The sequence below is a fragment of the Nicotiana tomentosiformis genome, chromosome 3 (genome assembly GCF_000390325.3).
Source record: "Nicotiana tomentosiformis chromosome 3, ASM39032v3, whole genome shotgun sequence".
Classification (NCBI taxonomy): Eukaryota; Viridiplantae; Streptophyta; class Magnoliopsida; order Solanales; family Solanaceae; genus Nicotiana; species Nicotiana tomentosiformis.
In genome coordinates, this window is record NC_090814.1 from 103766974 (window position 1) to 103784969 (window position 17996).

The following is a 17996-nucleotide window of genomic DNA, read 5'->3' on the forward strand; positions in this document are numbered from 1 at the left end:
TATGATATAAAATATGCTGTTACATTTTATATAATTATAAATTTTTAAAATAAAAAATAAATTAAATATTATTCAATTTAAAAGAGACCATTCTTTTTGAAATAGACTAAAAAAATATATCACCAATTTACCGGGAGAATACTTCTGTTGGAATGGAGGAAGTAGTTTGTTTTGTATTCACTTATTCCCTATTTTTTCTTTCTAAAATGTGCAATTTTGACTGGAAAATTTCATTAATATGAATTTTTATGAGAATTTTAAAATTGTGGAAAATGTATATGTAAAAGGCACTTACATGTTTCTTAGTAGGAGAGATGACGCTTGCTAAAATTTCATTTCAGAAATGCAATTTCTAAATCGCATCGGTAAAACTAAAGGACTGGAAATGTGTATTCACAATTAGTCAAATACGATTTATATGTCGATAAATGCGCTTCATAAGTCGCGATGTTAATTTCGATTTACAAGTCGCATTTAGTAAATGCAAATTATAAGCTAAAGCAACTTTCCCCTGCTCTGTATTTGCTACATAGTACATACTACCACGGGTCTAGGCCAGTACTGTTTTTCAGCAAAGAGTATGGCTAGAGGCGGGAAGAAGGCGGCAGCAGCAAATGGAGAAGCCAACCCAGATATGGTGGAGAAAAAGAGGTTGAAGAAACTAGCAATTTCAAAGCAAATGCTCTCGGAAAATCCTTCAAGGGTGAGGACTAGTGCTTTGAGCCCATCAAAAACTGTAATTAAACACCACGGCAAAGATATCTTGCGCAAGTCTCAGCGGAAGAACCGTTTCCTCTTCTCTTTTCCCGGTTTACTTGCTCCTGTGTCCGGAGGTAAAATTGGCGAGCTCAAAGACCTTGGTACCAAAAACCCTATTCTCTACCTCGACTTTCCTCAGGTATAACTGTTTTTTTACTACTACTTAATCAATTATTGCTACTTGCTCTTGATTATATCTGTACTAGCAAATAAGGAAACAAAAGGACATTTTACATTCATTCTTCTCAAGTAGATTGTCTACTTGTTTGGGATTGAGTGCTAAGAAATAGTAATGATTACTTGGGAGCAAGTAGAGTTAATTTTTCCTTTTATTTTTAGGTTTTTAGTGTGTATCATTATCATTGTATTTATATGTAATTGTTTTGAATTTTCTTTTACCGATATTTGTAGTAAGCTAAAAGTAATTGCTACCATTGCTGCCATATAATTCTTAGCATTTAAATTTTCATCTAACATTTTAGTGTAAACTCATTTTTGTACTTCGTTGGATCTGCAGGGTCAAATGAAGTTGTTTGGGACAATTGTATATCCAGAGAATAGGTATTTGACTTTGCAGTTCTCGAGAGGTGGGAAGAATGTAGTGTGCGAAGATTACTTTGACAATATGGTTGGTAATTCCGCACATGCTCTATTCTTCTGTTTTCTGATCCGTTTTGCTTAGTATTTATTTGAATTGCAGGAGCTTCGTTTAGCAAATACTTATCTTCCTAAGTAATTACTTTTGTTTCGATCACAATGGAAATAATCATCATGAAGGCATCGTTTTTAGACGGAACAAGATAGTAAAATTTCTGTTCACATTAATCTGTTGTAGGCTGTGGAATTATATTGTCTAGCGATACAAAATATCTCTTCCGATGGTTGAAAAGGAAGTATCCAGGAGCCATCCTCTCAGGAATGGGAATGAATCGAGAGGAAATATTTATCTTTTACCTAACAAATATGTTTCATGACAATGAAAAATAGAACCAAGAATGGCTCTTCAGTTAAGTTTGACAAAGACCATATTTCTGTTATGTTTTAAGATTGTCATATTTCTGATATATGAATTATTATTTCACAATGTCCAGTGGTTCTGTTCTTTGTCTGCTAAGGAGCTTACTGCTGGGGTCTTAGAATGGGAGTGCGTTGTAAAGCTAACTTGCTCCATATTTTGACTTATAGAACTTATTAGACTAGAGCTGTCTGTGCTTTTGGATTTTCATTTGATTCAAGCATGGATTGTTCTTTCAAGTTTCCTTCTCAAGTTATTTATCTTTTAAAAATGCTGTAAGTTGAATAGCTTTGACTCGCATTGTGAAAGGTAAAGGAAACTTCCAAACTGAGTGCTATTAGTTAATACCTTACACTTTCTCTGTTTTGTACTTCTTTTCCGTTCTATGAAATGTTCCTTTCTTTTTTTTTTTCACAAGGATGAAGCCTTCCTTTATATACTAATAATTTGCACGCATTGATTTCATTTTACAATCCAAAAGTTTAATCAGCAAAAAATGTTTTAATAGAATTGTCTTATCCATCAAGAAGGCATATTGTTAAGTCTGTTCCTGATGACCTTGTCAATTTCTCTTAAATTATGTTATTTTGAGATATTAAAAACATGTTGAATATCAAGTGCCAATAACCATTGCAAAAGTTTTTCTCTCGAGTTTAAGAAAAAATTTAGATCTACTTTTTGTTTGTTGACTCTGTTCCACCAAATTTGGGGTTTGCTTTACTTCTGTTACAGTTCAAGTTAGTATAAGGTTCTGATGAAAAAGAGAAAGGATTTATTCTGCACTTCGTTACATTTACTTGTCCTGTTTCCTTTTTCTTGATTTATGGCTTATTTCTTTTGCAGATTGTGTTTTCTGATGCATGGTGGATAGGGAGGAAAGACGAGAATCCAGAAGAAGCACGGCTTGCGTTTCCAGAGGAGCTGAATGTGGTTAGTTTTTTGTTGAGCTGTTCCCTTAATTCAACCAGTTAAAGCTTTAATTAGTAGATTATATTAAAGTTGCGAATAGTTTTCAAAGGATTGCTGACACTACTCTAGATTTCTTATTTGGTTACAGCAAGAGAAATTGGAGTGTGATTTCAAAGGTGGTGCAGGTGCTACAAGCGTTAAAAAACGAAGCAGTAGCGAATGTGAGGTCAAGCATGTGGAACAACTGTCTCCTGAACATGAACAGGAGGAGAATTTATCAGAAAGTCAGAATGATTCAAAAGAACTTGTCGAGTTAACTCCAACTCGTCGTTCAGCAAGGGCGGCAGCAGGGAAAAAAATCAAGTATATGCTTTGACTTGTATAATATGTAGTTTTCCTCATTATTGATCCCTTGCATACTGACTGTATCATATTGCATGCAACTGTACTAGTATATAACATAGTAGCTTTTATCAGGGAGCTGAAAGACAACTTCATGGACTTCCCAAGATTACTATACCTACATAAAGTAAAGCATAAGAGAGAATAGGCATTTTATATTAAGTTCATCCAGAAAATGTACCTTTTTTATTAGGGAAATAGGAATCTGTTGAAACTCCTAAGGACATTGGTTAAGGAGCCTTAATTTGGTACTCATTCAAGGACTATCCAAAGAAGTGACCAAATGATCACTTCTACTTTGTTGCAATTTTGTATACGTATAATTTTTTTTTCTTTGAAATTTTTCTTTGTATTTTTTTGCATTAATTTCTTGAGGGATGTTTTATCCTTTATTAACTAAGATCCAGTCGAGTTTGATGTCTTCCTCTGCTTAGCCATTGTCAGGAGTTTTATTTTCAGTAACTCAGTTTTGCAGAAGCTTCTTCCGGGGATGATTTGGCTGACGATGGAGCTGAAACTTCTGAGGAAGAAGAAAAAAGTGGTATGGATCATTCAACAAAAAATTGTACGTCTGGAATCATCTCCATGAATAATTTCTTATATCGTTTTTAGGGTTTTCTCAAACTTCTTCATAGAAGCCACTAGAGTCAGAGTCGCTCAAAGTCTCGCTGTTCTCTGGGCTTGTTCTGTTGTTTATCTCCCTTTACCTGCTATCTCCTAGTTCCTTTACATAGTTTCATGGATTGAAACATCTGTGGTGCAGTCAGTGACATTCCTTTTTATGATACTGTAGCACAAAGTCAAGTTGCTGAAAGAATTAATGCTGCTGCTGAATCTGCTTCCAAGTCTAAGGAATCCTCCCGTACTAAGCAGAATTCTCTTGTTCAGGCTACTATTTCCACATTGTTTAAGAAAGTGGACAAGGTACGTACTTGCAGCTCTAATATTAGGCAACAAATTTGTTTCAGAAATTGTTGAACATTTTTGTCTGTTTAACAATGTCGATGCATACTTGTTGAAGAGAGGGAGAGAGGGATCCATGCTTGTTTCTTACGATCTCCCTTCACGGGCCACCACAGCTCTTCATCCCTTAAATCGATCTAAAGCTTGTATCCTGAAACCTGCATTCAGAAATTGTATTTGGCGACACCATCCTGTTATCTCCAACAATGATGCTAAACCATGTGATTGATACAGTACAACGATTGTGGTGACATGGTTATGAAGGTGTTCGAATTTCAATAGGCACGGGAGAATATGGTTATTGGAAGCAAAAAGAGTTGCTGTCCTGGATTAACAGCATTCCCTGTAAAACAGGGTAGAGATGGCGAAGAGGTAATGCAAGAATCATGGGAGGAAAGATAGGAAATAGATGAAAAATTTGGAGACCAGTTTCACAAATAGGAGCAATAGCTTTGATGTTTTCATTTTTCCAAAGGGAAAATTTCTAAGAACTTTCCTCCTACAACCCCCCCCCCCCCCCCCCCCAACAAAAAAAAATCCTTTTTTAGTTTTTCTGGTATTTTGCGTAAATTTTGTTGCAGAATATGACCTTAACCATTGAGTAGGTGGGGATACCACATAATATTTCATACTATCACAAATGGATTCTCATGGCTAACGCTGAATTTTGTTTTTGGGTAAAAGTGATTCTTTTGTCAACTTCTCTTCATATTTTTATTGGGTCATGCTCATACTTATTCTGTTGATGCACAAATAATTATGTTCGTATTTCTCCACAAACTTTGAAGCTTGTCAGTCCAACAAGAGTTTCTCAAAGGAAAACAACAAAATCAACAAACAAAGGGACATCCAACACAGGATGTGGTTCGACCGTGTCTGATCATGTTGGTACTTCTCAGGTAAAATTCAGACTATGTTCTGCAATTTATCCATTTGGTGCTCTCAGTCCTACTCTAGGTGACTCTGTTTCTCGCATCTTCTTTGTTTCCTCTTAAGTGGTAGTTTTGACTACCTAGCAAAGATAAAGGAAGTCTGGCAGGCTCTTATAAGACTGTTGAAGATATATTTTATAATAATTGTATTGGTTCATAGACTATAAATCCAGGTCAAATACATAGTAATTAATTTTCTGAATCTTTATTTAGTTCGACAGTTGGATATCTTCCCACCCCTGAATGATGCTTGGATGTTCCGATTTTGGGAAGTGCATGTTGGGTCCAAACGCACACGCAAGTATACGCGGTCGACAAGTAATAAAGTGATAAGAAAGTGTCGTTACCACGAGGATTTATGATCAATTATTGTCCAATCCAAGCTATTTATAGGTTTAATGCTCAAGTGAGTGTGAAGAAGATGATTGTGATTTTTGTAACTAAATTACTACGAACTAATAGGCAAGCAAGAAAATAAGATCGCAAGTAAAGCAAACAAACACTTAGAAAGAATTCAATGAGATGGGGATATTCCAGGGTTATGGGATTCACGTCTCTCCTATGGTGTTTTTTCGGTTGATGTAATCACTTGACATATCTAATCTGTTGATTAGTAGGGTTTATTATGCTCGCGAAGTTCTTTCGACGCTTCGCTCGCCTATTCAAGGCAACCTAAGACTATATGTCTATAGAATCAAACTCGACAAGAATGCATGTGTATATCATGCAACAAGTTGAATCTAGATTTAATTTGGAGGTCTCGTCCAACCCATCCACAAAGGTATGTCCCAACACCTCATCAGTCTGACAATGATGTGGGCAATCTCTGAGTAGTTTCTTATATCTTTCCCAAGCTTGACAAAAAGTCTCACCATCTTGTTGTTGAAACGCAAGAATCTGCTCCTCAGCGACTTTATTTTCTTTGTGGGAAAAAACTTGATTAAGAATTTTCGTGCTAGATCATCCCAAGCGTGGATTGAGTCCGCGGGCTCTTTGTTTAACCATTCCTTAGCTTCCCCAGCAGTGAAAAGGGAAACAATGTAAGTCTGACGTAGTCCTTGAAACGTTCGGATAATTATATGTATCCGTAATTTTCAGAAAGTTCTGAATGTGCCACTGCGGATCTTCATGAGATAGACCTACATACTACCCTGTGGACTGAATCAGCTGTACCATGTACTGTTTGTACTCAAAGTAACCCGTGATGTCAGGCTTCACGATAGCCCGAGTCATATTAGCAAGATTAGGCCTTGCGGCCTCTATCACTGGTCGCTCTTCATTATTTACCATCTCTATTGGCTGTGGTTGGACTACGATGCCCAACTCTGCAATTTCTGCTCTTGCTTCCGCCTCCTTCCTTAACCTGTGGAAGTCTTTCGAGTTCTGGATCAAAAGGCGGAAGGTTGTTCAAGCTGTTACTTCTTCTTAGCATTCAATGTGAATACCTGTAGAGTCAGAACATCAAAACAAATTAAATCTCAAACAAAAATAGATAAATGCTTGTTCATACAAGTAGCTAATTTCTAAATCCCCGGCAACTGCGCCAAAAACTTGTTGGGTCCAAACGCAGACGCAAGTATACGCGGTTGACAAATAATAAAGTGATAAGAAAGTATCGTTCTCACGAATATTTATGATCAACTATTGTCCAATCCATGCTATTTATAAATTTAATGTTCAAGTGAGTGTGAAGAAGATGATTGTGATTTTTGTAACTAAATTACAAGAACTAATATGCAAGCAAGAAAATAAGATCGCAAGTAAAGCAAACAAACACTTCGAAAGAATTCAATGAGATGGGGATATTCCAGGGTTATGGGATTCACGTCTCTCCTATTGCGTTTTTCCGGTTGATGTAATCACTTGACTTATCTAATATGTTGATTAGCAGGGTTTATTATGCGCGAAGTTCTTTTGGCGCTTCGCTCGCCTATTCAAGTCAACATAAGACTACATGTCTCTAGAATCAAACTTTACAAGAATGCATGTGTATTTCTTGCAACAATAACCAAGGCAACTAGAATATGTCTATCCTAATCGCGAATCTATTCTCCGATACCCGGATTCGAGATCTTACTCTATCCAATCTTATATGCAATCTATAGTTCCCACTTTCGAGTTCAACTATAAATTTGTGGATAGTACTCTATTATTAGCTACACAATAGAATAATTAAGTGCAAGATTGAATAAACAAATTAATATGATAAAGTCAAGCAAAACAATCAACTGTCAAATTACAATAGTCAAGAACGACCCATAATCCCGGAATAATGAGGTTCTTAGCCACTCATGTTCATAACAATAATCAAAATATCGTTTTTAAACGTAAAAACTATAAATACTAGATGAAGGATGGAAGAATCGATGAATTCCGTGCTCCCGAGTGTTCCGTACTTGTTTTTTTCTCTCAAAGTGGCGTCTCTCTCTCCAAAATAGATTTAGATTTGCTTTTATATGAGTTGGGGGCGTCTTGGATCGAAATAACCAAGTCCCCGGTGAAATAGGACAAGTTCCCATCACCAGCTCCCAGGGTAGCGTGGGGCGCTAGCTCTGGCGCTGCGAAATTTTATGGGCTGATTTCGGCGCCACAGGTAGCGCCCCACGCTACCCTGGGCGCTACTTTGTGGCATTTTTTCCATTTCGTCCCCTTTTTGGTGGTTCAAATCACGCACCTCCGTCCCTCATTGCTCCCGGATGATTCTTACACTTAAAAATAGCACAAATTATTACATTACACATCCGAATTCTACGAAACATGAGTAAAATGCGAAGCGCTATGCATATAAATATATATACTTTAAGCCAAATATCAGTGCAGCTTTGAATATAGCTTTCTAAATTTATCTCTCATGTTTTCTGAGACTGTTTTTATATATGTTTGATCTAGACACTCATGAAAGCTCTTTTATGTGTAAACTAATTTTTTTTTGAAAACACCTGTTCTGATGAGTGCATTCATTTTCCTATCCATTCATGTCGTATAAAATAAAATATACCGCAGCTTCATGGATTGGAAAGCCAACTTTTCTCAAGCTCGGCTGACTAGAGATCAATGTATCTTGGTTCATTTGATTTACCCAAAAGAAAGAAAAATATCTGTACCGGTTGTGCAACTTTCTCATTTCTACATTCAGGTAATATAAAATATAATTGCTGTTCCTTGTGCTTTGACGCTCTGTAGGGTGAAGATGACATTGAAGAGTTCTCTAGTTCGTCAAAGGTTTGAGTTCTTACACACTTCTCGTTTCTTTTTCTCTTTTCATTGATTATTTTTTGTATGGTAATTTAGTTGCTTCTGCGTTACTCTGCTGTCAAGTCCTAGATCCTCACATTTTGGATTATTATTTGATTCTTAAGTATGTTGCAGGATGCAGGCGAAGCTAGCGATGAAGATTGGGCTGCTTGAGTTATTATATTTTATATTCGATAGAATGATGGCAACTGTTGTCAATGGATCTGCAATTGCTCTCGTGGGCAAACCTTGCTATAGATGTCATGAATATAAAAGGCAAACATAAGTGTTGTCATCTTTTGTTTGTTTCGTTTAAACTTAAGTTACACACACACATTCATGAAGTCATTGGCTGTAGAGAGAGACTTGAATTTCCATACGGGAACATATATAACATTGAAGTTTTAGTTCCAAAATGCAACGTCTGGCCGTTGCTTGTGAGAGAAATTTCACGCACGTTGGTCTGTCTTATACAGCCGTGCAACTTTTTTTCCCTGTTAAATAAAAAGTAGAACGGGAATAATCGGCAGATGTAACATTCATCCGTGTTGCAGAATAATAACTATATCAACGAGCTCCCAATCTGTTAAAAAAATATGCTATTGATCTCAAATTATCCTATTTATGATTAGTTTTTAAGAATATTTTCTTTCAGCAGAGCTGATTTGGACCACCAAATTGGTGGCCGATCTGCTTTGGCGGTACATCAGAATCAGATAGTTCAGGGAGGCATTTTTCTACTCGTACTCATGCTTTTTACCAAAAAGTTAGTAATATTTTTAATCTAAGGTGGGAATTTTATATTAACGTAAAGAAGGGAGGCCGGTAACCAATGTTGTCTAAGTCAACCTAAGTTCACACATATAATCTGTAAAGCAAAATCAAAATTCACTTTGTTCTAGTTTACCAAGTTTTCAATATGAACAGGTCCATGCTTTTACCATCCAAACGTATTACCAATCAACTATGCTCCAAACAACTAGAGTGGGTTATATAATCCTATTATATCAACTCTACTCTGTTCAAATTCATTGCATTGTCAATGTAACGAGAGCGAGCAGACTCTTGTGATTTCTGACCATAACCTTCCTACTTTATTCGGGTTCTTAACCAGCTACATCTTGTGAAACTGATACGGGTTCTCAACCTCAAAAAACTATTTCTCATTTTAGCATGCTGAAAGTCTGGCGCACACAACGGATATGGAAACCCAATCTCAAAGTTACAACTTATCTGTGACTTTTAATCAGCAAAAATCATCTCATAACAAGCTGCATAATTTAATTCCAACTAGACAAAACTATATATATACAACTCTCTTCAGAACTTACAAGAAGAAGCACCAATAAAATTCCTAACTGTAACCAGTAAGCACTACTTTCAACCCCGAAAAGGGGATCCTATAAGTATACTACGCTATTTACAGAGCATAACAACTTACAATCAGAATACAAGGATCAGAAGCAATTAGCGTCGCCTGGATAGGAAAAACTCATAATCAGGATGTCTGTTCACGAGCGTGTCACTTCCAATCTTTCTCACAGCTCGTGACATAATACTCGCTGTCTGCTCTAACGTTCGTATTCGCTCTCTCAGAACTGTATGAAGGTCCATATCCAAGAATTCTTCAGTCAGGTCGTCAATAGAGTGCCTTGGCTGAAACCAGCATTCACCCTATTTTGTTTTGCCATTCAGACAATAAGTAATGTCATGGTCATGTATGGCGTATTTTACATGCAAGGATAAGATTATACTAAGGAAGAGTTGAATACATAAACAGTTCTCCTAGTTGTAAATGAGTACAACTCCAGTTGCATGGACAACCTTGTAATCTTTGCCTAACCAGGCCATTCAAACAATCAACTACACCTCAACCACAAATTAGTTGGGGATAGCTAAATGAATTCGCTGTCTCTGTTCTGCTCTTTTAAATGCAGTATGCTTGGAATAAATCATTATTAGATTATTTTTACATTGACTGTGAACCCACTGCAATCCTTTTTTATACGCACATGGAAGCACTTATGCTTTGTGAAGCTCATATAAGTTCAGACGACTAATGTATGATTTAAGCTAGCAAATATTTATCTTTGAAATGACTATTTTCAGAAACTTTCCGTGATTACTAGCATAATATATTTCTTCAACACAACTTCAGGAATTGTGACGAAGAATATAGCATTGTCGTTACTATTGTTTGTTGCTTTATTTTCACTGTTCCTTGAGCCGAGGGTCTATAGGAAACAAGCTCTCTACGTTTACAAGATAGGGGTAAGGTCTGCATACACACTACCCTCCCCAGACTCCACTTATGGGATTACAATGGATTTTTTGTTGTTGTATAGCATGACAATTAATTCTAGTCGTGCTCATTTTGCCTTGGACATACTTCCTAAAGTCATTATATGCTCTATGGGGTGACATCACCAAAGATATCTCCCAAATTCAGCATTTTGTTATAGATTTTTTCTTTTTAAGAATTATTCTTATCGTGATAATTTTAACTGTTACCATGTTATTAACTCAAAAGTAGTCTAATAAACTTCAGAAGTTCTATGAGAGACACCTTCAAATTGCGAGATTAGCCACTATGATTCTACCTGAGCATTGTAGCTTTGGAGGCCTATGATTGGAGAAACTATACAGTCATCCACACTTCGGGGTTTTAGTGTCTGGTTTCCATGAATAAAATGGCCAAGCGAATGATAAGTCAAGAAAGCAGCACGCAAATTGCCATCGGGTATCCTATAAATGGGGTACCATGCAACCGAAAACCTGTAAAGACATGGAATAATTAGATCTAATACAATGTTGCTCTGGAACTGGAAGATGGCTTTTCATGCACTTATTTCATTTTATTTCTTTTCTCCAAGTAGGGATGTAGATATGCATTGCGCCTCACATATTTAAAAACCATATAAAATCATAATAGCTACGCATTTCTGCTACTAACCAGGAATGAGGATGCAGGTCATCTAAGCTCGTAGTATGTAGGAGCGATGGATCTCCATGTGATCTACAGTTTGAGGGTCCATCGCCAGAGACAAGTTCCTGTATTCTGTAATAGAGAATTCGAAGAAAGATCAGCAGAGTGCTATCAACCCCACACAAAAAAAACATTTCCTAGCGACGAGCTGCATAGAGCCTTATGAAGAACTCAAGATGACAAATCAATCAAACTAGAATTTCCCTGCTTAGAGAGCTGAGCATGGGAAATAGCACAAAATAAATATGCTTACCAAAAATCCAACACCAGAGAATATGGAAACAAAAGTTAGTTCTTCACCAGAAGCAAAGTAAGGGTAACCATGGAGTATAAATGATCAGTATTGAGGACAACGATTTGCCGACAGTAAATTCGCTAGTAACGGGCTAATGTTGCATTGCAAGAGGACATGACAGGTTGGTCATTATTATTTTTTTCCAAAGATAAACTCTTAACAAAGAAAAACTAAATGCTAGCAGAAACAACTTAAGTATCACATACGTTTCAAACAACGGTCGCCGCCTTTGAGGCTGCTCAGATTCGAAATATTCAAAGAGAAGCTCCATATCATCAGACAAGTTAAATTCATCAGGTAACGGATGTAAATCACCATTATTGCACTCTGAAGATGACGTCGAGTCAGAAAGAACACCTTTCTGTAGTAAAGAGCTTGAATCCTCAATAAGAGGTTGAGGTACAAGTACAGAAAATACTGAGTGCAGATCTGCACTAGGTGAACTCTCAGATATTCTATTCATCTTACAGTCCGCCACATCCACGGACCCCAGAGTCCTATTATCATTATGGATTGGACGAGTCCTATGGTCCTTGAAGAGCTGAATGGCTGACAAATATGGAACAAAATAGGCACGAAACTTAGAATGATCCATCCCATAATGTCTTGCATTTCTGTGATCCTCTGTTTTTACTTCTAAACCATAGCTCCCATGTTTCTCATACCACTGCCACAAGTTTTCCAAAGAGATATTCGGTATCTCATGTCTGCATAGAGGATCATTAGTAGCTTGACTGCGGAGGCAAGCCCGACAAGTCCGAATACTAACAGATGCACATATAAATGGAGAGGCAGAATGAAGAAGTTTCTCAAACTCGGCAGCAGGATAGCCATTACCGATCTCAATGGCTTTAGAGGCTAGCTGTGCCCTATGGGCATCATTCACTGCCTGAGAAATGTTTCTCCAATCATTTTCAAGACTATGAAAGGTTTGGCTTTTAGCTTCAGGAACGAAGAACTTCGCCGTAGCAGCATTGGCGTAGCCCTGCTCTAGAGTGCATGTGTTATGATTTCTCAACTTCCCAAACTGAGTATCACCAGGTAATGCTTTTATATTTTCTGAATTTTGACCTGCATTTATCACTCTGACATTCACTGAGGAAGAAACAGGAGCTTGACATTTAGATGCCAGTTGCTCATGTGTAACATTTTGACCAGAAGGAGAAACTTCTTTGTCCGCTTTGTCACCCTCTCCATCCACAGCAGGAAGCTCCTGCCGCCGCGCTGTTAGGTCATCGAACTTCTCTGATCTAGATAACAAGTCAAATTGATGTTCAACCATTTGATCATCCATGTTGGATACAACAATCGGGACATCTCCTGTTGCTTCCACATTACGGGAACAAGCTTTGGGATTCGGGATTGGTTTAAGGGAAACATATTGAACATTCCTTTTCTTGTATCTATCCCTAAAAGAACTTGTTCCAGTTCGAGAATCTGCAGCATTAATTGATCTTTTTGCTGAAGCTATTTGGGTAGCTGAACCAAATACATCATCTGATTGGGTGTTAGTCTTCAAACAAACATTTGAAGAGGCTCCATTAACTGGAGATCCTTTCTGACATTGACTTTCATTCTCCTCCAGTGGATCTAGACACTTATTTCTCCTGGGATTTTTTGGAACTTTGAGCTTTTCCTGATTTTCATGTGCGGATTGTGATAATATAATAGAATCAACACGATTAGGAAGCTCTTTCTTCAATGTACTCTTTTTCAACCTATCATCAAACTGTGAGAAACCTAAGTTCAATTTTTCCAAGTCACGGTTGTTTGCATCAGCATCATTCTTCTGGACCCTTTTCCAAATACAATGATAATTTTCCTTTCTCGCATGGCTATTCTGGTTTCCAGTACTACTTGCATAGACATTTGAGTCTTTGGGAACTCTTCTAAAATACTTATCCTTCTTTTCTGTTACATAAGGATTCCCAACATGCTGCTTTGAACGCTTTTTCCTCTCACCAGCACTGTTTAAGATGTCTCCAGTAGAAGAAACCTCTGTACTTACAATAGTATGGGGTGATTTACATCCACCCGAACTACATCTTTCATCACTGCTTGAGGCAAGAGCAATAGAGCTCAAGGTCATGGCATCGGTCATCAAGGAATTAGACATATTAGCAGAAGAACTAATCGATCTATGTTGTATACTTTGTATCACAGCTTGAGTTATTGAACATCCAACTGCAGATTGCAGCTCATTTAGGCCATTACTGCACTTGAGATTTCTATTCCGCTTCCCCTTCTTTCTAGGTTTTTTCTTTGAGTATCTGTCTGTGGATCTATTTTCCTTAGGGTCATGAACATCCATATCTTCTACACTATTGGCATCAGATCCCCGGGAGATGGTTCCAGGAAATTCATATTCGATAATTGGATTTTGACCAGAAGGAATGATTGATAACATGTCCCATTTCTTTAGATTGCTGAAAGCACCTCCATCGTGTAGAGAGCTTCTAGACGAGATTGATTCAAGAGGAGAGCCAATATTAAAAACTCTTTGAATCTTCTCTCTACCAAACAAGAAAGAAGTTAATGGCAACAACGAACCAACTTGAAAACTATTTACATTTGATTGAAGTGATCTCTGACAGATTTCACGGTAGAGATATTGTTGTGGAAGAACAAGAACTCTCCATAGTTCATTGGATTCCAAGACAAAGAATGTGACATCTGTAGACCTGCAAAATGATTCATATGTTAACATATGAACATTGTTGAGCTTAAACCAATATCATGTGAAAAGATATCGGGCCAACTGTTGGTATCTCATGCGATATTTCAATTTATAAGAAAAGCTATAAATGTGGTATATGACGTCAATTCCACTTCCCAACGACGTAGTTGGTATTGAGTGACAAGCTACAGAAAATGAACTTCAACAATAATACACAAATACAAAAATATATGTAGCTCATCGATAGTACCAAGAAGCTGTCTTTACCTACAATTGGAAAATCTCCAAATAACAGAAGATACTCCATAGTCCTAGAAGAAAGTACCACAATACATGTCAGAACTACTCCAGATGAATGACAAAGCGCTAGTATATCCATGTGATTTGCAGCAATTAATATACACAACCATAGAAGATGAACTGAACTTATGCACCTCTAGAGATTTCAGGGACAATGTACAGTCATCCATATCTGGATCTTTCTGAATGATGCTACCTGATCACCTAAGGATACAATGCATTTTTCTGCAACGTAAAGAGAGCACATGGAGATCACCATATGTGCTACTTCAGTAGCCTTCAACTTCAGGGAAATGCATATTGACATATATCAAAGAATGAAATTCAAGATGCAAGGCTGCCTAAAGTTTGCATAACCTATTACATCTTCTAGAAAAGCTATGTCTACTATCTTGTTCGTATACCCCAAAAACTTGACTTAGAATTTAAATGCTTAAAAGTTTTCCTTCTTAAAGGATAAGAATTCAAATAAATATAAACTAGTACCATTATATGTTATTTTAACCTGATGTGACATTTGAAAACAATGTTTTCAAACTTTGTTTACCTAAATTCCATGCTTGCCAAAGTAGGTACATACTAGAATTAAGGAGGTTCAATTGCACTCGCATATACCTAGTGAATCAATGAACTTCTAAATAAATGGAGCTCCATTTAGAAAGAACATGGCCAAGCAAAGCAAGAAGAAGGTTAAGAACAATATGGTCCAATACATTACGAGCAGTAAAGGTTGATTTTTGGATGGATATGATCGTGCAAACTTACATCAGAGCTGCTTATGTTCAGTGTTAGGAAAAAAGTGAAAAAGTACCGAAAAACAACTACCAGGAGTAGTTAGAAGAAGAAGGTTTACAGGGTATAAAAGTGACAAAGTAAAGAAATTTCACATGGTTTTTATAGGTCATTTAGTTCTCAAAATTACATTGTGATAGATGCTCAATTCTATGGCCTTTAAAAATGCATTCCGAGGTAATAATAGGAGGAAAGCTTACTGATTTACAACGAAAAAAGTTATGAAAATATCACTAATATAATAGTATAAATTATGCCAGCTTGAATCAGGAAAACCAGGGACTTGAATGACACCTAAATTTCCAGTCAAATAGTATCCAGAAGATTAGCTGACAGGGTATGGACAGATAATTAGACTTTAAAGGATCACGTCAAACGTCAGAACCGATTTACAATTCATTTTCTCTTTACATTTACAATAATATTTCTCTTTATAACTTAAAAAATGAACCTGTAGATGAACAAATACCTGACCTCAAGACCTCAGCAATTATCTCTGCATGAAAAATGAATGCACATAATAAAATTAAATGTTCAAAATCCAAAAAATTGAACATTACAAGGCGAAAAGGATAAAAAAGAGGCAAAAATTTATACCAGACAAGCAATTAAAGATGACAAGAACATTATGTTGCAAGTAATGCTTTAAGACAAAGGAATGAAAATCAATAGAAAATAAAAAATAAAAAATAAAAAGAGAGAGAAGAACCCTGTGAGCATGTGAAACTAAAGTTGGGCACTTCTCTTCCTGGTGCAGAAACTGAAATCAAAGAGGCCACAAAAATTTACCCAAACCGAATTTAATTTTAGTCCTAATCACAACTTTTTTGTTGTGTGGATAAATTAGCAACCAAATACAACACTCATAGCCACAAAATAGAAACAACCAAGAAAGAGAAACATAGACAAAACATGGATTATTACTGATCTACATGTAAATACCTTAATCCAATCGCAAACCCAAAATCACAAAGCTTAATACTTTAACAAAAAAATAAGAGTAATTCAAGGTTCCTGGAATTTAGGAAATGACTGCTATATATTGTGTAGGTCAAGAATAGTCCTTTTTCTCAAACTTCAACCATTCACCCATGCACAACACCAAAGAAAATAGAAAATAAAAATTATTATAACCTAAGAAAAATAGGGCTACGAAATTATTAACTTTCTTTTTCTTCTTGTCCTTTCTGGGTTTTGAGGCCCCCAAAAAACGTACAGAATGAGTTCAAGAAAAGATTACAAAAACTTGCCTTTAAAATGAAGAACGAGCTACAAGATTTAAAAAAACAGCAAAAGTTCAAAGAACCATAGCAGCGTTTATGTATGAAATTATGTTTAAGGGAGTAGCAACAAAGTGGGGTCTTTTGTTTCTTTTTTCCCTTTTGGTGTTTTCTTCTTTGTTTCCTTGGGGGTGGGGGTGTTGGGGTGGGGGTCAGAGACAAGAGGCCACTGATATTTCGACAGATGGGCACATGTGTTTCAATGAGATAAGGACTCATAATCTCAAGTGGGCCGGGCCAGCCCAATCACAGCCCAATTCGACCCGGATCAGCCCTGTACACTAGGGGGACATGTTGGGAGGGTTGGGGGAGCCGGGCGGGAACAAATATATTTTGGTAACCGGTGCCCCGGAACCCGGTTACCCTTTATCGGATTTTTACCGGGCTACAACCCGGTTACCGTTGTAACATTTTTATTTTTATTTTAAATTTTTTGAACGTTGCCAACGGTCAAATTCAAAAATGACCGTTGGACAACGGCCATTTTTGTAAAAATGGCCATTTCGGCCTACCCCTAAGAAAATAGCCCCTCACCCCTAATAATTGATAAATCATAATTTTAACCTTTTAAAAATTATAAATATCTTCGCTTTTTCATTTTTTCCTCATAATTTGCTCTTTTACTACTCTAATTCTTTCTCAATTCTCTATGTTGCTTATTGCTCTTAAATTCTCAATTACTTATTATTTCAAGTTTCATCAAATATTTACTTTAGTCACTACAAAATTATAATTATCAAATATCAAGTATTCAAGTGAAGTGTCATCAAATATCAAGTATTAGTCTATCAACTGAAGCTTGATATCAAATTTAGTGCGGCATCCGGAATCCCGGTACACTCCTTCCATCTCTTTCTTTTCTTTGGTGTATATTTTTATTTTATTATTTAGAATTATCAATTTAGTTTCTTAATTTAATTTACATAATGGATATATTTAGAGCAGCCAAAAAATGTGTACTAGTAGGGGTGATAGTAGTAAGAGTAAGACTTCTAAGAAATCAAGAGGTAGTGCTAGTTCTTCTAGTAGCTTTACACATATTTCTGAAAGTTCACCTGAAAATTTAAATGTATATTATGAGCAACTTCAAGAAAATTATGGTATAGATGATAATTTAGATGATATTCAATCACCTAATAATTTTGAAACACCACCAGCTACACCTGGTAATGCTAGTCAAACTCAAAATACTAGGGATAGAAGTCGTGGTAATACATATAGGCCTTCCCTCCCTATTAAGAGGAATCGAAGTTTAAGAAGCAAGTGTTGGATTTTTTTTGAAAGACTAGAAGAAGATAAAAATTATGTAAGATGTCAAATTTATAAGGAAATTTATAAATATGAGACCGGAGGTAAGGCAGAGGGAACGGGTCAACTTCGTAGGCACATGGTAGATAACAACCCTATTGTATAGGGTATTGATGAGGAAGGTGGGCAACAAAAACTTAACCT

The 17996-nt window shown here is 36.6% G+C and overlaps 2 protein-coding genes and 1 non-coding gene across 9 annotated transcripts; 2 read left to right on the forward strand and 1 right to left on the reverse strand.

Annotated features, from left to right (window-relative positions):
* Nucleotides 1-513: 513 nt before the first annotated feature.
* Nucleotides 514-8630, forward strand: LOC104096451 (DNA-binding protein RHL1). Of its 4 annotated transcripts, none has more exons than XM_070197382.1 (9): nt 514-898; nt 1277-1387; nt 2618-2704; nt 2832-3046; nt 3553-3650; nt 3879-4009; nt 4837-4947; nt 8164-8202; nt 8340-8630. In XM_070197382.1, exons 1-9 carry the CDS (start codon nt 581-583, stop codon nt 8364-8366), a joined length of 1137 nt encoding a protein of 378 aa, XP_070053483.1. In that variant the 5' UTR covers nt 514-580; the 3' UTR covers nt 8367-8630. The 4 variants fall into 4 exon arrangements, with proteins under 4 accessions (XP_070053483.1, XP_070053485.1, XP_070053482.1 ...); XM_070197381.1 differs by having other exon boundaries at nt 515-898; nt 8350-8630; XM_070197383.1 differs by having other exon boundaries at nt 515-898; nt 3553-3626; nt 8350-8630.
* Nucleotides 5786-5891, forward strand: LOC117273666 (small nucleolar RNA R71). Its single transcript, XR_004503671.1, has one exon. It is a non-coding gene; the product is annotated as a small nucleolar RNA R71 (small nucleolar RNA).
* An 800-nt stretch (nt 8631-9430) lies between the features above and the next one.
* On the reverse strand, nt 9431-16651 carry LOC104121187 (probable GPI-anchored adhesin-like protein PGA55). Of its 4 annotated transcripts, none has more exons than XM_009633115.4 (8): nt 16515-16651; nt 15734-15760; nt 14607-14697; nt 14440-14483; nt 11702-14176; nt 11168-11272; nt 10815-10989; nt 9431-9888 (listed from the first exon to the last, which is right to left on the reverse strand). In XM_009633115.4, the coding sequence occupies exons 3-8, from the start codon at nt 14640-14642 to the stop codon at nt 9682-9684; spliced, it is 3042 nt and encodes a 1013-aa protein (XP_009631410.1). In that variant the 5' UTR covers nt 14643-14697; nt 15734-15760; nt 16515-16651; the 3' UTR covers nt 9431-9681. The 4 variants fall into 4 exon arrangements, with proteins under 4 accessions (XP_009631410.1, XP_033508735.1, XP_009631419.1 ...); XM_033652844.2 differs by lacking the exon at nt 16515-16651 and adding an exon at nt 15974-16488; XM_009633124.4 differs by lacking the exon at nt 16515-16651 and adding an exon at nt 15862-16488.
* Nucleotides 16652-17996: the final 1345 nt, after the last annotated feature.